General features: G+C 38.0%; 1 protein-coding gene across 35 annotated transcripts in view; it reads right to left on the bottom strand.

Annotated features, from left to right (window-relative positions):
* Positions 1-27,367, bottom strand: part of DLG2 (discs large MAGUK scaffold protein 2) — a 997,741-nt gene that overhangs the window by 349,499 nt on the left and 620,875 nt on the right. For all 35 annotated transcript variants that reach the window (XM_030474393.1, XM_030474424.1, XM_032919710.1 and 32 more), the window contains one exon: positions 23,145-23,195. In XM_030474393.1, the coding sequence (XP_030330253.1) occupies positions 23,145-23,195 (51 nt within the window). The remainder of the gene's footprint in view (positions 1-23,144; positions 23,196-27,367) is intronic.

Consider the following 27,367-nt stretch of genomic DNA (forward strand, 5'->3'; position numbering starts at 1 on the left):
CATAAATCAGGGACAATATGGGTTGGAACTAGATCGTCTTTAAGGTCCCTTCCAACACAAACCGTGATTCCACGATTCTATACTTAAACTGCCCCCTGAGCATTGAAAGGCACAGGGTCCCTGCACACTTACTGCCTAAATTCAAGTTCTTGCATCTTTCCATGATGTTGTCTGTATTTCCTGCTTTCCTTTATTTTCTAACATTACTGCATGGAAGGGCTCTTTGGGGAAGGAAAGAGAAAGGATTATAGAGCTGGGATGCGACCAGACACAGTTGGGAGCTCTCCTGCATACCCTAAATTAAATGTAGTTTGTTCTGTTAAGTGCTGTGCAAACACAGATTCCCAAACAACCTAAAAGTTTACAATCTAAGCATAACAAGATGCACAGAATACCGGTGGCACAAATAAACAGATGGGGAAACCCAAGGAACCAGTGAAACATGCTACTTAGCAAGTGATGTCAAACAAGAAGTTAGAATTGAACAATGACGCAGCTGTTTTGGTAGAAGTGGTAAAAAGAGCTGTCAGTAATTTCGAGGATAATCAACTTGTTCTTATTAATACTTAACTATGTTTTACATAATTTCTTTACAGACATCCTCTCCTGATGGATGAAAACCCCAGAATGAAATATTCACCCTGCATAAATCATCAGATGTGAGCTTTAACCCTGTCCTCCCTTCTATCCCTTCCAGCCTTGCCTAGTGCACAGTGAGCACTCTGGTCTCTGACACTGCTGCGGCCTTACAGTGTGCTGCACTGAGCTGTGTGTTAAAACCGTGTAAGTTTGTATTATTAACGAAGCCATAAGGACCTGTTCAGGCCAGGGAGCTCCAAATTTGACATTTGATGGTTTATCCTCTTGGAATTTAGGGGGAGAGAAAAAAAATCAAATAAGATTGACTGAAAAGCTCTATGCACTAACGCATAGATCAAATTATAAATTAAGTTAAATTACATTTTACTTACACGAATCAGAATTTTTTTAATGAACTGAAGAGAATGAGAACTGAGGAAAGCTGCCCTACTCTCACTGAAATTCAGTGCATTTCCAACTAATTTAATAAAATTCTGGTCATACAGATTTCCATTATTTTTTAACATTGGAGATGGTGATACAATGAATGATACAATGAATGAAAGAAGAATTTAGATTTGCGATTATGGACAAGAAAGAAAACAGCAATGGGACAAAAGCTTTATCTCTGGAAAAAATAAGCCAGGTCAAGGGGAAATCACTGACACAGAGTGCACAGTGAGAGATGTGAAATATGCCTCAAAAATAACTAATATGTACTTGCAGAAGCACAATTTAAACTATTAGTTTCCTATTTGCCTTTTCAGGATTGAAGATCAATGGCAAAGATGGATTAAATCCCTTGCCCTCACTCCAGGTGAGGACTGAAGAGAATGTAAGTGAATTCTTCGATTGTAGCTAAACATACACAAATGAAAAAGAAATCCTGTTTCTGTCCATTCCAGCATTTGAATGAAGAAGCATGACCTTCTGATGGTCTCCTCAGGTATACTTGGCAAAGGACATCTGTTTTCATTTCTTTTAAAGCTAGTTCTGGGATAAATTTCCCTCTAGTCCACTAATAACTATTTAGAAAAATAAAATTAATTGAACAGGCCAGATCTAGTACCTGCATGCCATAAAGAAAACTAGTTAGATCAGAGCTGTCATACCTTTTCCAACCCAAGAAACAATAGCAGAATCAGAACAACAGTGAAACAACAGTGAAATACTGCAAAACTACAGTCACCTGTAGTGAAATCTAGTCAACTTTATGAATCGTCTTAAAAGGGTTCCTGGAGTTCTTTATTCCAACTGAATGGATAAAAATTTACTCATTTATCAGTTGTATACTGCTAACTCCAGGAACGCAGGTCACAAAGCAGAACTTTATTATCCTGGCACTTTACCAACGCAGAACAGGATGAGACTTTCAAGGTGCTGAGAGTAGCATAACAGAACTTTAAGAAACACGTACAGCTACAGTTCAATACACCTATGCTGCCTTTCAGCCCAGTCCTGAGCTGGTGGGGATGTTAACCACAACACCCATAAATAGTCCCCTGCACCACAAACTTGTTCCTCTCCTTACTTCAGCATTTGTGGCAGATTATACTGCCTCGTCAGTTCAGTTGTGCTGTATGGGCAAGGGCAGCTTGTTATAAATGCATAATCCAACCACCTGCTCAGGTGGCAGAGAGCATGATTGTGGTTCCGCATAGCCTGAGGAGGAATGTAGAGGATGCTTTAATGCATCTGGAGCAGGTGTAGACTCAAAATCACAGTCTAGCCCTGGAGCACCAATTTACTACTATATGATGCATTCTGAATGCAAATGAGGGTTTGATCTGTCCTGTTTACTTGTCTAGATAGGTTTTAAAATCAGGAATCTTACAGCGTTGCCTATGAGCACATTCCTCATAATCACAGGAAAAGAGGTCCTGGGTTTCTGAGTTGAGCCCTGTGGCTGCTGCAGACACTGGTATAAAGTAATGCGACTTATAAACTGGTCAAACTATACTGCAAAAATTATTCTTACTGGAAGGCTATACCACAAAGTCAGTGTTAGGAGGGATGCTTAATGTCTTTGTAGGATAGTAACTTTATTCAACTTTCAGCCTAAATTTATACATGGCCAATTCAGATTAATTTGTGATTCTATCAGCAATTTCCTTTCATATACCTAATTATCCTCCCTTTCTGGTTTATACCTTCAAATGTATTTACAGTTGGCAGTCATCTCTCCTCTCAGTCTTTTGCTTTTCTAGACATAATGGAACAAGTTTTTTAGTGTCTTCTCAGAAACCAGCCTATTATTTGCGCTACTCTAGTAGCCATTTCCTGAACCTATCTTCATTTAAATTCATTTTGTTTCACACAGGAAACCAGAAACAAATGCAATATTCCAATATACCTAATCATACGTTGGCACGTAGCTTTAATAACTCTTCATATCTACAGGAAATTCCTCCATTGATATTGCTAGACCTGCACATCTTTTTCAGTTTGCCCTTTTTTTAATGTGAATTTACTTATACAAAACTACTTCATGAAAATCTTTTTTGCCTCTGTCAGTTAATGAGCTTTAGTTATCTAGTGTAAGTTCTTGCTCTTAGTTGCAAGTACTTAACATACCACTTGGTATGATTAAATTTAATTACCTTTCTTTTACATCAGTTCTTGAGATTACCCCCTGATCTCTTTAGCATCCTCACATCTTCCCCATAATGAAAACTCTTCCCCACTCTGTGGCACCAGGTAATTCCACTGACATACAGAGTATGTCAAGTAGAAACATTTTGTTCTTAGATCATTACTAAACAGAATGCATCTCAAGAACCATCCTAGAGGATTCATCTAACAATCTTCCAACCTGCCAGTTACCTTTTCAGAACAATCCCTGTCATCTTCCATAGAAACAGGTGCTATCCATTTCACAGCTTTTTTAGTGATCTCCACATTCTCCAGCATAATGCTGACTGTGTTTAAGTTGGGAAAGGGAACACAGATTTCCTTTTCCTAGGAAGTCAGCTACAAAAAAGCTACCAAATTAGTCTGGTACAATCTAGTTTTGCTAAATTATGTTGAATTTTTATAAAATCTCCCATTTTTTTCCATGACCTAAATATGAAAGAACACTAAAAGCTGTTCTAAGTTTAGCATGCTATTTAGCTGAAACTATGGGTTACAACATATTTTCTCCTTTACCATTACTTGAACTTGCTATATTCCCCTTCAAATGTGTGACCACTGACTTGATGGATGTGTTAAAGACTTTATTTAGTTTATTTAAAGTTCTAGAAAGGAAATCACCTGCCCTCCCACAACTTCAGTGCATTTTGGGCTCTTGAAGTTTTCCTTCCTCATACATTTTATTTCTAAAAATTTGCTCTTTTGCCTTTCATCCATACTCAAAATGATGGTCCTTAGGAAATACGGAGTTAAAGTACCAGTCTGAAGATGGCACAAAAACAATCGCTACTTTATCTCACTAGACAGTGCTCCAAAAACTTGTTTTCCTGTTCATTTTCTATTTAGAAAAGAAATTTGTAACAATTTCCTTTCAATCTTTTAGCGAGGTCTGTTTAAGCTTGACTTTTGCCAAGTCTCACTTCTCTGTTAAATATTGACATCTCAGATGTACTTTTTGCCACAGATCAATCCTTTTTTCTACTCTTACTAGTCTTTGAGGTATCTTTTCCTGTATTTAAGGCCCAGGATCCTTCCTTAGATTTTTCCCCACTACATTGTAAAACTGATTCAAAGTCTTTCCAAGTCTTCTCCAGTTCCAGTGTTTATCTATGCAATAGCTCAATAACTGGTTCCTTTGTTTTCCTCGAGTTCTCCCTTGATACACTGAGAACTTCAATGAAAACATTTTCTTTCAATTTAAACAATTGATTTGATTGAACTTGGTCCCAAGTTCTTTGCTAAATTCAGATCTTCCATGAGATCTTTATTAGTGAGATCTAAAATACTGCCATATCTATCTGTTTCAGTCACTGTCTGGTAAAGAAATATACTGGCTATGAAGCCCAGGCATACCTAGTATCTGGCATTAGCACCACATGTCCTCCAGATAGAGACATTATGTCTTGTAATTGTATAATCTCCAGCATTACTTCTCTTGATAACCAGAAACACTAAAATTGAACCATTACCAAATTCAGCTAGAATAAGGGAATATCGATAAGCAAAGTCATTGCGATACAGATGAGAAAATAATTATTATACTAGCATTAGTCTGTGTATTTTTGAAGATCAATAACACACTAGAAACAGGCTAAAATGAGTGCATAAAAGCTAAATAACCCATGGGCCATTTTCCCCATTGCACATGTACAAAATCATCAGATTTCATATTTATAAGATATTTGCACAGAAACATGAAAATACACAAGTAATGATCTTGTTGACTGGAACACAAAATCAATACAGAACAAAGCCTCTGCCCGCTGGGGTTTCTGTGAGCTCTTCACCCTGTAGATATGAGGCTGAAGAATTATAACAATCTTTTTCACTTGTTTGCATTTATGAAACTACATCTCTCAGCTCTATCAGCAGAGTAAGGCAATTAGCCTCTATCACTCTCTTCATTAGGGCCAGATCCAAAATCCATTAGTGACTGTGAACAGCCTCCTATTGACTTCGTGAGGCTTTGGATCAGTTTATGAGTGCGTGCCTTAAGCAAGATGAACATGCCATCTGTTTCCTCTGATGGTCTGATTTCTATTCTTTACCCATTCCTTTTTAATTTCTCCTGGGTGCCTTTTCTTTTTTTTTCCATTTTTTACATTTTCTTTTTCACTGGCTACAATAGCACTCTCATCTTCACTACCTCTTAAAAGTACAGGATATTGCCATTTCTCTTATTTTTCTAATATTTTCAGGTTATAGCTGGATTTCTTTTTGTTTCTTAAATGATGACATACTTCTATATGAGACCAAGCAAACAGCAACCTTTTCTCTCCTACAAATATGCCACAGATATGAGAGGACACTGGTTTTCGTTATCACAAAAACAACAACAAAAAACTGGCTGAGTTTTGTCAGTCTGCAAGTTTAACAGAAGTGCTATTTAATTCCATTCTAAACAATAACGGCTGCCTCAGTAAGCTTTTCTCAAGGAAACTTCATTACTAAGTGCTTTACTATTTGACTGGAACTAAGTGCTTTACTATTCAAAGGAACAAGAAAGAAAATAAATTGAAAAAGAAGAAAGGAAAGGAAAAGCTTGTCTGTGCTTTATGACACTAGAACAAAATAATTAGAAAGAATGGTTTCTCCGTCCATTTGTGTACTGCTTTAAATCATTCACTGGGCAAATGTCTATTTTCTCAATATCTCCAGAACAATGACCTGTTTTCTCAAACAGTTTAGTGCTACAACAGCAATATAATTTAGAAGTGACTCACTTTTTACTCAGTCTTGCCTGTGTCTAATGCCTTCCAACTTTGTTCCCAGTAGCAGCACAAGGAATTCAGACTCAACATTGTGGCATACACATGTCTGCTCAAAAACCACAAGAAAGAACTTGTAAAATCAGCTCCTGTTTTCTGCAGTTGTCTCTTCAAATTCATGTTGACATCACTCTTGCCACCAATCAATTGCATGAAAAACATGTACTGACTGGGGTTTCCACAGTATAAATGCTAAACATCCTGAATATTGTGTGATGGGGATATGCTGCCCTTTCTTCCAAAGAGAACTCTTACATATGCCTTCCTTGCAGCACTTTTGTTTTGAAGCATACACCATTGTCTATGATGCAAACAGTGTGACCTTCAAATCCCTGAAATGCTTCGCAATGCACTTTTAAAAGAACTTGCTGTTGCAGGAGAGGTTTGGATCGGTTGTTCTCATCAATGCAACAACTCATGTAATTTCCTGAAAGTGCTTTAGATACTGACAGAAACTGACAATCAATCTGCCACAGTCTCCCAGATGTATTTAAGCTAGAAATGTCAACAAGACTTAAATCCATGCGTTAAAATTTCCAGAAAGATCAGCCCAGCTAGTACTACTGTATCTTAGCAATGATGCAAACGAGGATTCTCTTATTTAGAAAAGAAAATATAGACATATTCTTTACTCTACACCAGACCAGGATTCAGTAAACTGAGTATCATAAATAGCATCCTGAATAACAAGTTTAGGAAATTTCTGGAGCACTAAAAGCACCAACGCTTCAAGAACAGATAAACCACTGCAGCTGCAAATAGAATGAGACCTGAGATACAGTTTCCTACCCACTCCCTAAGCTCACACCTAATGTATCTGGATTTTACAGTCTTTTAAAATGCAAAATGTCCTAGTAATCCCTTAAAACAATTGCCAGTGTCCCTGTGAAAGATAAACATCCTTGGTCTTCAGAAGCAAGTTCCCTCTTATCTGTTACCTTCCTGATAACCATGAATTCTTGACTTCACAGTTGGTTTTCTTTCATCTTGTTCCTCTGAAAGGACGACTCAAGCACCTCCATATCGCATGGATGCAAACTGTCTGGGGACCAAAGTGCTTTCTTTGGAAATGGAAACTTTATTCATAGCTCCCCAAGTTAGGGTGATCTTAATCACCCATGTCTCCACCGGAATGGTGAGGGAGGAACAGACAGGCAGCTACCACTTGTCTTTTCTTCCCTCCGTGTTAAAGGAGCAGGTTCAGAGTGCCTCTGGAAAACCAGACTAGTTAAGTGACTCAGACTCAGAGACATCATGTTCGTGAATTTCCTATGGTGCCAGCTCAAAGACAAGTGGTGATAGATCAGCAGCAGCACTCCCAGGAACGCACGAGTAGAGTTAAGTACACGAGCACCAATGGCAGCACATTCTGAAATGCACAGGCACCCTGCGGTACCTAAATTGTTATGCAGAGGTTTTTAGGGTTGGAAGCCTGCATTTCATCTATGTGGCTGTTTTGGCCATCTAAGTCCCTTTATGAATCTAAGGCATAAATACAACCTTGTCCTGCTTTCAGCTCTAACAGTTATTTTCTTCCCTTCCTAGTAGCTGGTGCAGTGCTGTATTTTGGCTTTAGTCTGAGAACAATGCTGATAACACACCGATGTTTTAGTTGTTGCTCAGTAGCACTTACCCTGATCAAGGACTTCTCAGCCTCATGCTCTGCCAGTGAGGAGGGAAGCCAGGAGGATGCAGAGACAGGACACCCGACCCAAACTGGCCAAAGGGGTATTCCATACCCCAGCACGTCATGCCCAGTATTTAAACTGGGGGGAGTTACCCGGAAGGGACCAATCGCTGCTCGGGTCGGGCTGGGTATCGGTCAGCGGCTGGTGAGCAATTGTATCGTGCATCACTTGTGTTTGTTGTTTTTTTCCCTCCCCTTTTTAGTTTTATATTCTCTCCCCTTGTCATTTCCCTTATCATTACTATTCTTGATAGTAGTAGTAGTTTTGTATTTTGTATTATATCTTAGTTACTGGACTGTCCTTATCTCAACCCGTGGGATTTACATTCTTTCCGTTCTCCTCCCATCCCGCCCGGGGTGGGGGGAGAGCGAGCGGCTGCGTGGTGCCGAGTTACCGGCTGGCCTTAAAAAAGTGCAGCTCCATTTCTCCCAAGCGTGGAGAAGATAAAGGCATTATTATATTATCCAGGTGAATCACTGACTTGTTAAATATCCCATCCACATAAATAGTATTCTCTAAGGCAAAACTTTGAGATACTTTATATCTAACTGTGATTCTTACCACTAGTTTTTGTTCAAAGAAGTAACAGCTTTTCTGCTAATGTGGCTCTGATAGTTATTTACAAGGCAAGCACATGCAGGATAAACAGGTGATCTGATATCCTTTATTTTTTTTGGAAAGCCTAATTGAAGAAACCAACACACACTAATCCTGAGAACCAATTTACCAGGTATCTTCATGGATGCATAACTTTGCTTTTTACTCATTATTAAAATTGCTTTCATAGCCAATTCTTACACCATGGCATCTTCAAAAAATACACTATTTTTCTGAAGGTCAGAAGGAAAGAAAGCGATTATCCCAGATTTTAAAGACCTCTCAAAGCTAGGGTAGCAATAAGACACACCAAACCCAAATAAACACACTAACTGGAAGTTGAAGAAATACAGGCAAATGTTGCATATGCTTTTTGATGGCATTTTGCAGGGTATCCCTGTTTGCAGGTTGTCCCTACATTTTTGTTATCCTACATTTTCATGCAGGAGAGAGGATTTGGGGCCACTGAGATTTTGATAAACGTTATGGTAATGTTTACAGTTCTGTTTTCAACTTCAGCTTTAAAAATGTTGGTTTGCCATCCCGTATCTCAACAAAACCTTTCTCTCTCCTAGGACGCAGATCTCTGCGCAGTCTAAAATTCACATGCAACTAAAACCCACCTAGTTTGGAGGTATTTTTCTCCACCATTTTCAAACTCCTGTCAACCTCTTCAAGACTTAGTTTTTCACTTCACACCAGGGCTTTTTGCAGGTTTTTTGGACATACTTATACTTTGAATGTATTGTTATGCAAAGAACCTCAAACTAACGTGTGCTCTGTGGTGTACAGTGGAGTATATTGATTCTGTTTAGCATCACAGTCCTGTGGTGTATTGTTGCACATGTTTCTGTTGAGAAATAATTAATGTGATTGTGCTCCTTTAGTGCAGCTGGCCTCCAGGATCCAGCTTCCTTGCTGCACTGTGCTTCATTATTCACTTTGACTTGTGCATTTTTCAGACATACACTCTGTTTTCCAGTGAACCAAGAGCTTTTGTATCTATAAATCACTTTTGCAAGTTACCCATGGTGTCAACAGAGTAGATTTACCTGAGAAAACAGAATGCAAGCAAAATGCTTATTAAACATAGCAGAATAACAGGAATGAGGATCTGACAAGTTCCAAAGCACACATTTGTATCCCATAACAGATGTTATTGTTTTTATTTTCCCTTCAGCTAGGCTGCTTTTATCTAATGTATATTCCTGTTTTAAATTTTTGTTTATTTCAAGTGTTTGTTATTTCACCCATTTTTTCTCAGCAATTGTTTTCAATGAGCATGTATGTTTCACAAATACATTACTTTTTCTTTACTTTTACTGAGGTTTTTCTCCATCTCTCCTCCACTATATTATAAGCAAATTTTACAAGATTATTTTTCCTGAAGGTTTCAAAATCCTATTAAAAATCACTTTGGCCATACAGAGTTCAGTCTCTCTTTATAGAAGATTGGTTTCCAGTGAAGGCACTCCGATATATCATCTGGTAAACATGAAGAACTTGTAGGGTTGATCTCTGGTGTCACTGGTGGTAGCATTTAACAACAGTTATTATGCTATAGCACCTGAAATACCCTGTTCCTCAGAACAAGGAGATAAAATATTTCATTTACAAATAGTTTTGGAAAAATGTCACCTTTTTAATTATGTCCAAGTAGGTAATCAATGCCTCAAAGTTAATCTAAGGCAGAGGACACAACTCTATCATTTACCTTGAACTCCTGCCTAATATAGGCTGTAGGACCTACTTAAACCATCTCTGGAGAAAAATATCACTTAATTCCATAATGTCTTTTCCTGAGGCACAGCAGTGACTGCAAAAAGGAGACAAAAGCCAGGATAGGTTTTGCTGTTTCCTCCTTCTTACAGAAATTGAGCACACGTCTCTACTTTCATTCCCCTGAGAAATCCTGTAGCTTTAGTGCCTTCTTCACTTAATGTCTTCTACTTTTCAGGAGGAAAGGTGGCAGTGAAGGATGATGTGTTGTTTCTGAGCATACCGTTTGCCTTGCTGATCTCTCTAACATATGCTACATACACAGCTATGTGTCACATCTAACCTGATCTTAACCACCAACATGCTGCTGTGTCGCTTGTCCTCTCCAAAATGCCCATTTATGCTCTTTATCAGATCAGTTAGTATTTGACAACCCTTTTTGCATTCATTAATGCGGTCTCCTTCTTAGTACTTATATTAAGCTCCCCCTCCCGCTTTTTTTTCTATCAGCTACTGTTTTTTACTCCCTAGCATCCTTTTGCCATTCCTAAAACTTTCATCCAGTCCTTGTCATTTGTCATTGCTAACCTATTAACATATAACCTATTAACAGTCTCAAGCTGTCTAAACATCAAACCATCAGCTCCTCTTGTCTCCTTCCAGATAGGATGAAGTACTGTCTCTTAAAGGTTATTTCTCATTTAAGTGTATATTTTCTCTAACTCAGTCACCCCTTAACCTTCCCTCCTGCCTCCCAAAGAGGCTTGCTCTTTCTCTCACTAAGATGATGTGTTTTCCAAACTCACAACAACCCTCAAGGCCTCCCCTAAAGACACTTCAGTTATCAGTATCTTTTCCAAGTAGAATTAAGCAAGATATTCCAAAAGTTTTACACATCAGGTCCCTAATCCTCTTGTATTCCACATCCCAGAACCTGTTCTAACTCTACAGTCCTCAGATATGCAGCTAATGTCTTTGCTAGACCTTTGGCTACGACACCAGTCTGAAACTTCGTGTTTGGCTGCCGACCATCCAAGGACACCCAGGACTTCTTGCAGATTCAATGCTTTCCAGGTGGGAATGCTTGATTTCAGCCACAGGCTGTATTCTCCTTCTTGACATATGACTTCAGATTTGGCCAGTTTATAATACCTGACTGTATTTTACCCAGAACAGTCTGGCCTACACAGATACCATGATGACTCACACCATCCTATTTACCCTTTTTAAGCACCACCACAGCATTAGCTCTCTTTCAGCACACTGAAATTTATTCAGCACTCAAAGAGCTTTTGAAAACTCAGCATGACAGATGCAGACGCTATTCAACTAACTCCTTTAGAAATCAGATTGGAAAATCAAGGCCCTAGCTCATTCTCATAATTAAAGGTAGTTTGGGGCTTTATTCATATAGGGTTGCATTAGACTCTTAACTCCTCACTACATTTTGATTTACCTGATTTCCCTCCACCCAGTTAAACCAGCACTGAAGCTTCAGGAAGGTCATGGTTTTCCTCAGCCCTTTTCGATAGGTATTTGCTGCTGGGAGAGATAAGTAATGGCATTGTTTGGAGGTGGAAAATCAGGGTAGCTATTTATTTTAATGGCTTTTGTTACTTTAACTCAAAATTTATAGCTCAAAGCAGTTACAATTTCTTTTTACTGTAGGTCTACACACAGACTTGACTCACTCATTTCTCCTTAAGCCACATTATAAGGAATATACCTAGAAATGTCATATTCTTTTTCTAAGATTCCTCTCAGAAAGGCATTCCCCACATTGGAATTGTAAGAGTATATCTTTAGATTTCCCATGAGAAAGCTTAATATGAAATCTCTAAGCATATTCATTATAATGTAAGTTGCATAGGTATAGCATATCTGCTTAAAAATCCAATTATGATTTCAATATTCAGTGGTTTAGTTATCTTATATGTTTATTGACAAAAACATCTATAAGCACCTTACTGTGTAATGCAGCTTTATTTCTGCATTGGAAATATAAATGTTTATTTGTTGAGTATTTAGTTTATAACTACAGTTGCCAATGTTTTGTGTAAAGTAACTATTCATATTACATTTCTAATTTCTAAATACATATTGGATGCACATGTTTTTCCATTTCTAAAAATTCAAGGGACATTTGAAGAATATAAAATTGCTATCTTCTTTCCCATTTTTCCTAAACTTCTGTAAAGATTACACTGCTAGTAAGACCCTTGATATCAATTCAGTAGTATACAATTTCACTGTGTACTCTTCAAAGTGGACTTCAAAAAGGAGACTGCTAGACTACAGATTAGGATATGTGTATTTTCATGCTGGGCTTTTTACAACTGGCCTGCTTTTCTGTGCTTTAAGTTTCCCCATTGTGGAGTATGATGAAAATAGATACATCATCATCATCATCATCACAGTCAAGAGAAGTATTTGCACTTTAAGGCATTATTTAACATCAGTAAAGATTACAGTTACAAGCTCATAGTCTATTTTAGTTTCTTTTGTTTATCTTTTTTTTCTTCCCTATACGGTTTAACTCCTGTTAATGGTAACCTATATATTAAACTTTCACAGTGAAAGTATGCTACCAGGATCCCTCTTCTGCTTTGCAGGTGAGGTATAGGAAATGTGTATTGTGCTCCAAGTGCAACCAGTTAAATTCTGCAAAATTAAAAACCACTAAAAAAAATATAAATTATTCATAGAATTCCATCAGAATTCATATATCACATTAAGCTGCATAAGGTGAATTTCAAGCTATGCTTGAGACTCACCAGCTAGGTCAAATTCTTAGGGTAACACAGTATAAAACATGCATAAGCAGCATAGAATTGCTTTGCAACTACTTAACGCTTCAGCATACCTGGAATTACCTTACCCATTTGACATTTAGTTGCAGTTTTAAACGTAGGAACAAATTTGAGAGGAAACGGTCTATATCATCTAATGCCAAAGAACTGTATGCTACAAAGTGGTCTGTTGTTCCTGCAAAAATACTTTGCAAAAAAAGTATACCAGGTCAATTCTCAACCCTCTTTTGATGAGAAAGAGCTTTTCTTCCCTTTACAGAGTCAGAGAGCAGCTGGATGGTAGTTGTAAGTGGAAGACAAATGATCTTCTGACTGCTTCAAATGTAACTGCATAAGAATGGAAAATAACTGCAATGCTGCATCCAAAAAGCAAATTAGAAGTTTGTATTGTGATACTGTACTACTATGTTAAAGGACAGTTGTGCAATTCAGTCTGGGTATGCCAGCAGATTATTTCCTCCTTTTTTTCCTGCTTATTTATCTTCATCTTTGCTATGTCATTCCCTACCCAAGTGGCAAACTGATTCCTCAAGGTTGAGTGGCCCTAATTTATGCATTACAATTGATTCTAAATTAATAACAAAAATGAAAGGCAGTTTTCTGCAATGCAAAACCTTGCATTTCTGAAGAGACAAATCCAGTACATCAAAGATGCCTTCTAAGAAGTCCTGCCTCGAAAATTATCATCTTTGCTGCAAGATGATCACTATCATCTCCAGAATGATTCATTTTCTACTAGTAAATTGAGGCTCATCGTTCTCATTTATTTAGATGTACATTTCATTTTAAATCTACATATTATTTGCCAGTTCCAATTGCAAAACTAAGTGCAAACTGAGTCAAACCACTCTTTCATTTGTCATATTTTTTTTCCTGTGTTGCTTTCTCAATCTTTCTGCAAGAAGATCCCTACATACTTTCTTGGAAAAGACACACACATTACTCCGTTTTAGTGTACACATACTCTCCTATTAGCGCTCCAGAAGCTTTTATTCAGAACTGATCAGTTTATTCGGAATTCACACTTGCAGCTCTACTCACAAGTGACTAGCGCTGATTGATGTGAAGTATCACAGGGTGGCACACTTCAGGTTTGCTTGGGTAATAACACTCAGACTGATTTCTGCAAGTAGGCTTTTTATGCCAGCTTGGAAAAGCAGAACCATGTGGAGCAGAATACCCATTTGTTTGCACTTCCTGAAAATTAGGATGCTATCCAAGCCCTCAGAAGACCCCTAAATCTGTGTTGAACTCTCAAACCAATACACGATTTATACCTGCAAAGTTATTTCCAGATGAAATTATTGTTTAATAACTGCAGAAATGCTAAGCTGGAGGGAAAAGGTCTGCTTTCCTGCACCAGCCTAGAGGACAGGGATACAGCTCCAAAAAGCTGCCTTGCTTCACAAAAGCTTTTTACCTACTGCACACTTAAGCATTCCTTTCAGGAACTGCAATATTCTGCAAGTGGTAATCTAAAATCTCTGCAAGCCACTGCAGTTTGCACCTGCAGAGAGAGTTTCACTCTGCCTGTATTATACTGTTATCCTGGGATGGCACAAGACATTCCTGTGGTGCTTTTGGCTCTCCTTTCCCTGTCAAGGCAGCTTCACAACCAGTCTGCATTAGACGCTCACATTCCAGTCACCAAACAGGAGTGAGATAAAGCTTGGACTTCGTGACCTAAGAATAATAAAGCAAATAAGCTGAAAGGCCGCATCCTAAAGAGCTGCATCTAAAGTAAAGGCAATTTTCATGTAAAGCCATAAATACTACAAAAATGCAGCAGAATTACTCACTGCAAACTATCTGGTGAGAGCAAGTGAGTTCGGAAATGAGAGAAAGGCAATAAATGAATGATATTACCTGAAAAATAAAATGTCAATATAATAATTTAAAAGAAACAGCAGCAGAACGCTGCCTCTAGGCAGCTATGACTTGCATAAAATAACTTTTCACATAATAAGTAACTCAAGGTCTCAGTGATCTTGGCAAAGTTAAAGGGATAGCTTTTAAGTAGACATGAATAATTCTTTTACCTGGACTCACATAGGTAGGTTTTGAACTCTTAAATGCTGCTTAACTCTTCAAATATTCCATATTTGATATAGACTATACAACATTTTTCCTGCAGTTGATTTTTAATTTGTTTCTATCACTTTTAGAATCCCTCCTGGTATTGTGTCAGTGCCTTCTTTCTAGTAGCCGTATTTTCTACTGACACGTTTTCCCTGAACAAATTCCCCGAAGTTTTCAATGCAGAGAGTGTAAGTAACTTCAGGCTTGCAATTCAGTATATTGGACAATGAAATTTCTTTTACTTCTTTGGGAACAAAATTGTTCAGTGTGTCGAGTGACTTGTATTGAATTTAAAAAGAATATATCAAACAATCTCCAGTTTTCTTCTTCTGCTTGAGCATTCTTCAAAGCTTCAAATTATTTTGGAAATGCTAAAAAAACACAGTGAAATTTCCTAACCAAATATTCAGTTATTTAAAATTGCTCACACAACAGGAAAACTCTCACCATCTTCCCTGGACATGAGGACTCATTGAAACAAACTGTGAACCCCTTATCCAGAGAAATGCCCAGAAACCTCTATGTGAGTTACTAAAACCAGTGAATACATAGACATGAAAAAATTAATATACCAATTAATAAAAGACTAATTTACAGTAATAAAAATATTCTTTGTCTTGGAAAGCTTGAATCATTAAGTGTGAATCCAAAATATGTATTTTTCTTCTATCTGAAATATAAAGCTGGCCCACATGCATGGGAAGGGACACCTTTCTCTGAGATAATGCCCTCAGAGGAGTTTAAATGGCATCGCAGTGATAAATCCAAAGAAATACACTATTCTGATTTAACTGAGCTAGCATCCATGCAATTTTTTTCAGACACTGAGATTTAAAAGCAAGATTCTAAGATAACAATATGAAGATATTAATTTCTTTGATAGGCACCCAGAGGGAGCTAAATGTATAGTATTATTTCATCTTCTTTTCCTAATCACAGTGTAGCAGTTGTGGTTTTTTTTCCCTAGTCACTTATAGCTTTTCTGCCTCCTTCGTCTATGTTTTTGTAGCTTTGCAGCTTTTCTGTTGCAACTACTGGGATGAGAAGTGCTGCCATGTCACAGCTGGGAAGGGATGCACCCTCTGCACAGCTGTAGCAATGATGAAATATAGTGCAAGGCTTCCTTATAAAAAGAGGGGAAAAAAAAGCCACATGCTTTTTAGTATTTGCCCTGGATAACTCAAATTCTTCTGGCACTGCATATTCTGAAGCTGTTCAGATCATCCCTGTCTGCAGAGGACATTAAACAGATTAGTTGTCCTAGTCCTATCACTGCTTTTGGGACAGCTATGGGCAGCTCAGCTGCTCTTGACTGCACTCTCAACATGTAGCAGTGCAATTGTTAACATCAATAGCAATCAATAAAAATGTTTTGTTCACATCTCTAAGAGGGATATAATCTCTAAGTGTTCCTTCACTTCTTTAGCCAATAATAATCAGTAAAACAGTTACACGGGTTTATTGAGTTTCCAGTCCCACAAACTGTGGGACTGGACACAATGTGGAGAATGACAGCTAACAAAAAGGTACAGCCCTCCCTGTCCCAGCTATTCTGCCTTTCCACACGTGCTCCAGACTGGCACATTTCATACCTCTACCAAACACAGGTGGAACAGGCCCCCACAAGACACGCAGAGCTCTACAACCAGGAATAGTTTCAGCATATAATGACTCTCCGACAGAATAAGAACAAAGAACAAAGTTTTCCAGTGATTAGTTATATTTTGGGTGCCAAATTAGGGCTGCTCTGAGGTGACAGAAAGTCACATGCTTTGTGTGAGTAATGTTACAAGAAAATCAGACTGTTCCAAGGAATCTTAATTTAGGTCAATGAACTAAAGCAACCAAATTCTGCAGTTGCTTTGGAAAAGGTTGACCTGGTATTTCAGTGTCGCATTAGCAGGACTGCACACCAGGATCCTTCAGCTCCTTTCATCAGCTTGCTCCTGTACAGCCAAAGGTCAAAGCAAAATCTGGTAAGGCACAAGAGGCGAAAGGAGAACATAGGCCTTAATTGCATCCAGAGACCAGAGAGTCTGCCCTTTCCAATGCTTACAACCTCTCTGAAGGTAAACCACAGCCACTGACACAACTGCTTATCAGTGTCAACTCTAAGCTGTGACTGGAATTAGACAGCGTAAGAGAATTTCCTGCACAGTGATTGCATGCACTACACCTGTATTTTCAAGGATATTTCTTAATTTTGCTTTTCATTTTACAGAACTTTGTGTTGCACATACAGGGCAAAAGACTTTATATAGATACCCAAGAGAACAGTTTTTCAAACTGGCTGCACAACAACAAAAAATATGCGATTCATGTTTTCTGTTTGCTGATAACTCTGCTCCCTACATAGATATTTCTGCCTCTTCTTGTAGGCAGACTGTGGCCCCTCCCAGGAAGATTCCTGTGGGTGAGCCTAATCGCCATAAACACCCATAGGTTACTATTCTACTATAAACCTGATACAAGCTAGTCAGTAAGAAGGATTCTGCCTTTGAATTATAATTTATTTCAGTCTGATGCTGCAAGAATAACCACCACTTACTCTCACTTAGGAAGCAGGCAGAGCCTAGCAAAGAAGAAACGTAATAAGGGCACCCAGTCAGAAAGCTTTCAACAGTGAAGAAAATATATACAGTTCTGCAGAAATGAACACTCCGAGAGCAAGACTGTGTTTGGAAGAGCTTGGCAGGTACCTGAGGGACACTCACTTTAAAAGATTTACTTTAAAAGATTTACTTTCTCCTGTTGGAAGATGTCAGACCACTCCACTGGGGCTGTTGATGGTTGGATATTGATTTGCGCACTCTGGGTTCTCAAAAGGCACGGATCTACAAATAAGCTTTTAAGCACTGAAAATACCTAGTGGCCATTTCTTGACCACTCCCTTCCACTCCGTTATTTCTGAACCACATAAAGGAGGATTTTCCTATGCAATGTCCTATCTTATTCTGGAGAGTTCAAAGCATATTGATGCATGAACAATTGGAGTCTAACACCTTGAAAAAAGGCAGAAAGCAGATACACTACTCTAAAAGTGAAAAGCTTATTTCCCAGACATACAAGCAAACAGTGCATGAAAAGCTAAACATGTGCCAGTAATGTGCACTCACAGCCCAGAAAGCCCTGTACTGCATCACAAGAAGCATGGCCAGCAGACCAAAGGAGGTGATGCTCCTCGTTTACTGCACTCTGTTGAGACCCCCCTGCAGTCCTGATCCAGCTCTGGGGCAACAGCACAAGAGGGACGTGGAGCTGTTGGAGCGAGCCCAGAGGAGGCTGTGGAGATGCTGCGAAGGCTGGAGCAGCTCTGCTCTGGAGCCAGGCTGAGAGAGCTGGGCTGGTTCAGCCTGGAGAAGGCTCTGGGGAGACCTTATTGTGACCTTTTGGGACTTTAATGGGGGCCTACAAGAAAGATGGGGAGAGACTGTTTAGCAGCGCCTGTTGCAGTAGGAGGAGGGGTAATGATTTTAAACTAAAAGAGGGTGGATTCAGACTAGGTATAAAAAAGAAAGTTTTCTAATGAGGGTATAGAAACACTGGCACAGGTTGCCCAGAGAAGCGGTAGATGCCCCATCCCTGGAAACATTCAAGGTCAGGTTGGATGGGGCTCTGAGCAACCTAGTGCACCTGAAGACATCCCTGCATATTGGAGGGGATTGGGCTAGATGAGCTTTAAGGGTCACTTCCAACCCAAACTATTCTACGATTCTTTGCTTCTATGATTCTATGATCTTTGCCAAAACAAAATAGATAGATATAAAAAATATTACATTGATCCAAATTAAAATCCTTGTGTCATTGAATGCAATCCAATTCCCACTGCTCTTCTGTATTCAGTGGAATACACCTCATTATATTTTTGCAAACTTCTGCATTTTTACAAAGGAAATTATTGATGAAAACAGCATAATTAATAGTTCCTATTGCAATAGTAATAACTCTTAGGTTTACAAGGTACCAAAGAAAATAAAAGCCCAGGCCTGAAATAAATTCTTTACTAAAAGGATTGTACAAGGATTGATTTTCCCACTGCTTCCTCAGGATTTTCAAATTCTATGCTATAAGTTTACTTCTGATTACAGTTTCAGCCTTCCTCGTTGAGATTTGAAGAGACCCTGGAATGTAGTGGAAATGTGGAAACCCAACCTTTTAGAGAATAATAATCTTGAACTAGAAAAATAAAATCTTCTCCTGGCACTTGCTGTCACTGAAATGCCATGTCAAAGGAAAGAAGAGAGAGATCTTCTGTCTCTTCACTCAACAGAGCACGTGGTGGATACAGAATAAAATTTATCAGAGTTATCACAGCAGACTCCCTGATAATAAACCGTTATCAAGCATGATTTACTCTTGTGGAATATCTTTAATCTGATTTTCTAAGGAAATCATTATGCCATGTGAGCATTCATGCCTGTCTCTCTCTCAACTGTAGTCAGCCCAATAGCCAACTGCAACCAAATCTGAAAAAGTGAGGAGGAAACAAACCAACAAGTTCCTAAAAACTTTGTAAAACTATGTGGTTCATTTAAAAGAGGGACATTCTGCAGTGTAACCTGAATTGTTATCATAGGCCAGACAACCCACAGGAGTATAAAAGAAAAAGAGACACTTTGTGCATGTCTCAGCCTTGGGAAGATTCTCAGTCAGAGCTTGACCTGTTCAGATACCAAGGTCAGTCAATCTCATGATGACAATGCACTGGGACCTAGACATCTTTAATTCCACTGTTGATAGAATTTAATCTTTCTATACAGTCTATTCCACAAAAAATACTATAATTTTACTTTTATACGGATGGAGAATGAAAGTGTGTGCTGAAGCATCAAAAGATTCTGCGAAAACAGCTTTACTAATCATAATGACCTCTTTTTCTCTAACATCTGAAGAATAGACAAGGTTAGATGAGCAAAAAAGTACTGAGAACTGAACTCGGATGTTGAACTCGGCATGAATATGACATGAATCATCAAGTGACCCATTGTCTTTCTTTGGTCTTCTTCAAGGTAACTATCAATATTGGCTGATATTCCATCAACTTGTATTAAAATCCTCTCTTCAGCAGACGCCTCCAAGCACAGTGCTGTGCCAAGGAGTCACTCAATTTAAACTTTCCTCCAGCTCAGAGAAGTTAGGCTAGGCTTTGTAAAGAGTCTATTCAGTTACCTCTTATACTGACCACTGATTTACAATTGCAAATCAGTCTCTTGAGAGCACTGGATATATTTTTCAAATCCTGCAGTAATGGAAGACTAACATCACTGTACTAATGTGAGTCATTTTATGTAGAATTTCCTTTCATGGTTTCTTTAATATTCAAGCTGGAGCAAGGTAATGGCTTATTTTAAGGAATTTTTTCTAAGTGTGCATTTGGGCATTTTGGTTTATTAGAAATCACAAAGTCTTGTCTGCACCTGGATCTACATTTAATGCCTTTAAGATAGCAGAGACACACATTCTCTGAGGTAGCTGAAGGAATTAAAACTGTATTTTTTTTATTATTATTTTGAGAAGAGAATTTGTTTGATTTCCCTGTGTTCCTCAAGTAGGTTCTTATGAGAGCTCTAAATGAGAAACACTTACTTAACAGTGATCCTTGTAGGGATCAGGGATTGGTGATGGTACCTGATAAGTGGCTGGCACAACTGAAGAAGAGTGAAAGGATAAGAGCATGCCCCTAAGGAAGAGGCTGGCAGAGGGGTACTTAAAACTTCCTTACCTCCTGGAACAGCACTGATCACAGCTTTAAGGTGGATCTGCCTCAAATTCATCATCTTTGTGAGCTCTCACTGAAGCCTTTTAAGCTCAAAACCCTAAGTCTTGTTAAACTGTAAACTAGGACACAACATTTTAAATAGAAACAACTGAACAACATTATGTCAAAGAGCAAAAATAAAGCTTTCTACACAAGCTGACTATATCCTTGCAGTCATTTCTTGGTATGCCAGCTGGGTCTCGGGCAGCTCGGTGATGCTCAGCAAGCTCTGCACTGTCCATGCCCCCAGTCCCTTAGCAGAGTTTCCTTTGGGCATTTTTGAGACCCTGCTGATATGTTCCTGAGCTCCACATGGGACGCATTGTGCCAACATGCACACAGCAGTCCTATGTTACCCCAAGGGATGGAACCATCTCTTCATCCTGGGGCAAGGATCATACCAAAGCCAGTAATTCCTCAGGAATACATCCCACAGATTCATGTCACCTATTGATGAAAGTGACCTCCTAAAATTAAATTCATGGTGTCCTTGCCAAGTCTATAGACACTGAAGTAATCAATCCTTTACCACCTTCCCTTTCATTCTGCTATGTAAAAAAAAGCAGGAAAGAGTGCCAAAGCCCTAATACACCTTCAACCAATTTATCTTTTACATTGTAAAATCATTTAAATTATACTGACTTTTTTAAAATGTGGATAAATGTCATAAAGAAAATATCTGATGGTTTTGGGATGCAGAATTCTGTAACTTGGATAACTGGACTAAAATGGAAAGTTTATTACAAAGTGTTTGATATGGGCAAACTACATTTTTATCTCTCAACAGCAGGAACCTTAATACATTTTGCAGCTTTGCCATTAAATAGAGAGAAATGATTTTTCCATCTAATTTCTAAACGCAGTTTTGTGGAAGAAAATGGGTAATCAACATGTAGAATGCCTTTCTTCTGAAAATGCTTTTAGTCTAATATAAATGACAGCTATTTAAAGGCAATCACTTGTGTTTTATATCTCACACAAAAACCAGCAGACATAGTACCCTGCCTTTGAGACAAAACAGTGATACATGTGACAGAACATTTCAAGCAGTAATGATCAGAAACCATAGATTCAGCAGCATCCAGAAAACAACTGAAATATCCTCCATTTTTTGCTATTGTTGTTCAGTCTTTAACTGATATTATGCTGTATTATGTTGTGAATAACTAATTATCTGCATCAGACAGGTACAGGAGATGAAAATCTCTTTCATTCTCCAGTATGTACACTGATAACTTACACATCTGTTAAAAATAAAGTGGTTTTCAAAATATCACCCAAGAGGCATTCTGTTCTGTTCAGTGACCTTTGGAAACTCTAGTCCAATGAATAACTAGTGATGCGCAAGTAAGTTGAGAGACAGTAGATAAAAAGTGCCTATAACCTTATATGTTATCTGTTATGAGGATGGCTGTGGTAAAAAGATATATTGTTCTTTCATAATTTGTCTGAGAGAGAAAATCAATGAGAACATAAACTTGTATCCCTTTAAGTTTAGTGGTTATGGAATTCATTCCCCTGGACAATTAAAAGTATAACATGGAGAAAAAGTGCAACGAATTATATAATCAAAGTATCTAATTTAATGGTATTTTACTACCTTACAGGCATTTGTTCATATGGCATCAGTCACATCTTGGTAAATCCACCCTTGCATTCAAACGTTTTATGTATAAAGAAGACTAACTGCATTTGCTTCAAGATGACAAAACTTCATATTACCAGGATGTTGGTAGAATATTGAAGGATTTCAGCAATGACGATCTTGCATCCATTAGAAATCTTTGTAAGTACTATGACACATGACAAAGCTTAGACTTTCTTTTTTACACAATATATGGCCCGTCTGGTTTTGATCTTGTGGCAAAGAAATCTGCAGGAAAACAGTTACATAACCAAGAGCCAAGGAATACCCACCAAATCCGGGGAGATGTAATGCAGCACAAAGTTTAACTATTTTCCTTTCTTTTTGTAACACTTTTAAACCACCCTACCAACAAAGTCTTTCCTGCCAGCTCTGATTATAGCTCATGTAATTCAGGCGTCCATAAACATATCCTTTACAGATAAATATGGCCTATAGACAACAAAAAACACTTTTGCAATTTTTGTTTTATAGTAGAAAAACTAGATGTCCTTCACTATGCACACATGCAAGGAAATCAAGGAGGTTAAAAGAGAAAAGATGCCACAATTCCACTTCACAAGCTAAAAGGGAGTTACCACGTCACATGGGCTCTTCCCAATAATCACACACCTAGTTGAGCGTTGACATAGTTATGGGGAAGAAGAGCATTCTGGATACTGGTCTGCAAGTAGCTACACCTCAAACTTCTTAAAAACATGAAATGCTTATCCTGTTGTATATTCACATTTTTCTAGTTTAGAATAAAGAGTGTGCATCTTTAATCAAAATGGAAATAGTTTTATTCTTAACCATTTTTAATTTCACAATTGCATTATTTTTATTACAGATTATATTTTTTTCTGTAAGAGAAGCATAAATTATACTTACCCTCTCCAAAGTAATTTCTTCAAATTCATATTCAATTTCTGTTCCATTGACCTAAACAAAAGGAAATCAGAAAATTCCTTAAATGCACATGGAAGATAATTTGGTAGAGATAATGTACAGATATTCCAGTATGATCAGTTTACTGAAGCACATTTTTCAACATGCAGGTGAGGCTATCTCAATTATAGCCTACTTAGCTCTTCTTTGCCTTGAATGGCATGTAATCAAGCCTATGAACTTGAAAACAGTAACAGTTCAGTGTGTATGAAATAACAAGTCACTTATATGATTTGACTGATATTTGGTATAGCATGTTCGTGGACTTGGCACAAATGTTTAGTTTCCAAGGTAATAGTTTTGTGTCAAAAATAGAAGACCTGTTTCTAAAAATTGTTCCCACAAATGGAAGAAAGATTAATTATTCATTGCCTTATGAGCTCCAATTTACCTTGTACTACAAAACCAGCCAGGAAATTCATAGTACTTATGTAAAAATCACTCACTGATACATACACTGAAATACATCTTGTTTACTATATTAACCTAGGGCAAGAACAGGACCTTTGCAACAGACAGCTGAATGGCAAAAAGGTACAGAATGTTAATGTAATTCTTACGCCGAGTTTCAGTGTCAAAATAAATTAAGCTACAAAATGTAGAGCACCAAAATGGATTGCGCTGGACAAGAAATCTATCAGCTGAAGACATGACACTGATTCAAGCAGTATTCTGAAACCTTGTTCCAGTCTGGCATGGACTTTTTCTGTCCCTTTAGGCAATTCATTTAACATCCCTTCCTTAGTTTCCACATTCCTCAGATCACATCTGAGAAAGCTACAAAAGCTGACTATATTGTCAGTAAACTGCAGAGTAATGAAAACAGTTCTATTATTAAAATCTGAGAAGAATCCAGTGTCCCTTAGCTGCAGCTAGGCAACAATTCTTTTTGATTTGGCAAGAAAATATTGATTAATGGAAAATAATAGCTTTTGCTTATGAGTCATGACAGTTTAGTTTTTGTGATGATATTTCCAGGAAAACAGTTTTGCTTTATTGTTTTACTTAATTTATGCTTAATGAAAAAAAATGAAAAATTGTAAGAGCAAAACTGAAGTGAAGCCTTAGGATTGACCTAATCTTGAAGGAACAAATTTGTTATTTCTCCAAACAAGAATGTTTATTACTCCTCCCCACTCCCAGCCACTCATTTCCTGTATTAGCTTTCTAACTGCAATCAGAAAACACAGTACACAAATCATTCTTTATCTAGTCAAGCACCTTTCAAAGGTAATTACTTACTTCTTTTGTGAATATTATAACTAGGTACACATATCTAGCAAACAAAAGCTTCCTATAAATGCTACCAACTATTTAATTCATCTGCAATTCAAGATCTGATAAACCATGAAATCAGTAATAGAAATACAATCCCTAGAATCTGTTCAAAAGGAAAGAGGAAGGAGAGAAGTCCAAACAAATAACTCATGCTTAACAATGAAACAAAACCACAGCATCAAGGAATAAAATATTTAATACATACATAATATCTGTATTTTTTTACATTCTTGCAATCTGGTAATGACACTACACTAAACCCAGATATGAACAAATATTTTACTATAAGATATTTTATAGGATATTTTCCTGTTTTATGTTATCACTTTAATGCTTTCTGCATGGGCTCTTTTATTAATACAGGCAACTTACTAGGTATGAACAGCTTTATAGCTCATCGATTTCTCGTCCTTTCTTGTCTAATGATAATGAAATCAAAGCTATCTATATGTCTCTGTTTTCATGAACTTCTCTTTCATCTTAGGTTGGTGGATAGCTCTGATATATGTCTTCAATTCCTCAGTCCTGCTCTATAAAGCTGTCTTTGCTTCACTGCTTATAATCACTTTTCCTTTGCATTAAAAACTCGTTAGTGCAGCAAAATGGGAAAAAGCAGGACGTGAGAAGTGAACAACCTCTGCATAAACATGAAAGGAGAAAACACAAGCTGAATACTTAATTTGTATTTGCACACAAACTATATCTTGATTATGATCATCTGAGGAGTTTCTTCTATCGTCCACAGTCATGATTCCAAAAGGATCTTCAGTTCAAATCACGATTAATCGCAGCAGAGATCCATTACCAGGTTCCACAGCAGCAGGGATGATATAAATTAAAAAGCTGATCTTGTTCCAGCACCTTTTATTTAAGCATATATATCTACATATGCAATTCATTGCCCTGTTTTTCTTGCTGGTTGCTCAGAAGACCAGTGCAGTTACTTCGTAAAGGACCTAATATGACGTTGCACCTACCTGAGGCAGGTGTAATGATGATGTATGCAGTACCATTCATTGCTAGCACAATTTTATTTCATATTTAGGCTCTCTGGCTGCACCTACTTTGCTAAACTAGAGTCAGTTTTCAGCCAAGTCTCAATGCTTAAGGCTGTTTCTGTCTGCAGCCTGCTGGAAGCAAATAGTCAAGGAGTAGCCAACAGTTAAGCAGGAGGAGAATCATTGCTCCAGTGCTGGAACTGGCTTCTCGGTCCTCTCATTTAGCAGCATATGGACATACCCTCTGTTTTTGTCCATTTTAACTTGACAGTCTCTGGCCTGACAAAACACCTAAACAAGCTATCTGAACATGAAACTTCCATTTCTTACAAGTAGTGGTGTTCCTATGAGTTTTCTGAATTCTGCTTTTATATCAGACTGCAGCAAGAACACACAGCAAAATTTACTATGCCCTGTACGATCTTAGATAACTATGAAAATTTCCAAACTTTTTCATATGGTTTTCTTTTCTCCTCCGCAGTCAAAGAAATTGTCAGCATTTCCAAGTCAGTTTGGGAATATTCTTTCCCATCTTTCAGGAGTGCAAGGGTTGACACAACAGATGTCTTAAATCTTAGCAAAATTTTATATTTATAATCCTGAAATGAGAGGTAGTAATCTAGCTGTCTTTATACTCAGTGAGAAGAAACAGGCATTTCTAGGTCTTAACTCATTTCATCCTACACTAGCAATCTCAGGTAGGTTAGATGAATTTTGCCCTTGAGTTTTCCTTTCACTTTCTGTACAAATAGAGTCTAAAAATGATGTGTAAAGTTTGGTGAGCACTTGCCTTAAGTCTGTTTTCTCTGCATTACTCCTACTTATAGACTGATAACAAAGTTCTGCTTAAAGGATGTCATATGTCTTTCATCATTATATACCAGTGAAAGGTCAGAACATTGGTTTAGCAGCTTTTCTGATTGCTTTTTTGGGCTTGTCTGCACCTGTAACTGGCAGCACATGAACAGCATATCCGGCACCTGCTCCCACAAGCCCAGTTAGGATGTCCGCAAAGAACAATTCAGTCTTCCCTCTTCTCCAAAATATCAAGCCAAGATACACTGCTGTTGGCTTCCCTGTCTGACTCGAGACACTAATATCCCCTCTCTGAAGAAAGAGCGCTCAACACCACCTGTGACAGTAACAGGCCAGAGGACTCTGACAGAAGTGGATAGGAAGTGCACAAGATGAGGTCCATGGGAGGATGTAATCAACCACATCCCTTCTTCAATGCAGAGTCTGGAAGCAAAATTTGTCTCATCCAGGAACATGTTTTATTTCCAGCAGAACAAAAAAGATACTGTTGACCATGACAGTATATGTAAGTGCTGCATGAAGAACAGGTCTGCATGAAACCTTTAGCTAACTTTGAGGGCCTTTGTTGCCCTGTTGTTCAGGAAGAGCATCACCAACATACATTTCAGGGCTTCTCAGTCTACTGAACTGACATAGGTTTATTATTCAGAGTCTGATGAACTTACAGCCTCTGTAGAATAAGTTACCGTAATTCAATTAAGTCCCAATATTTAAAGAAACTACTTGCAAAGGCAAGGTAACAGATGCCTTTTATTTACAGCTGCACTTGTTATACTGGAGGACTCTCCCAAACTTTTGACAACAAAATGTCTTTAAGAAACAGATGTAATGGATGGTATCTAGATTCCAGCATTCAAGAGAAACTTCCTAGTGAAACTCTAATCACTACTACCACTAGAGTTCACTTATCTTTCTGAGATGAAAGTGCTAGTTATCTTCAGATGACACTTTCAGAAGAATGAGAAAGAAGGAACAGGAACAGAGTTTTTTATATACTTTTCTGGATGAAAAACCTGAAATAAAGTCCAGCACAGAGAATAGCAAAATAAGGACCTGACAACTCAGAACTGTTTG

This window comes from Strigops habroptila, chromosome 2, assembly GCF_004027225.2.
Source record: "Strigops habroptila isolate Jane chromosome 2, bStrHab1.2.pri, whole genome shotgun sequence".
NCBI lineage: Eukaryota > Metazoa > Chordata > Aves > Psittaciformes > Psittacidae > Strigops > Strigops habroptila.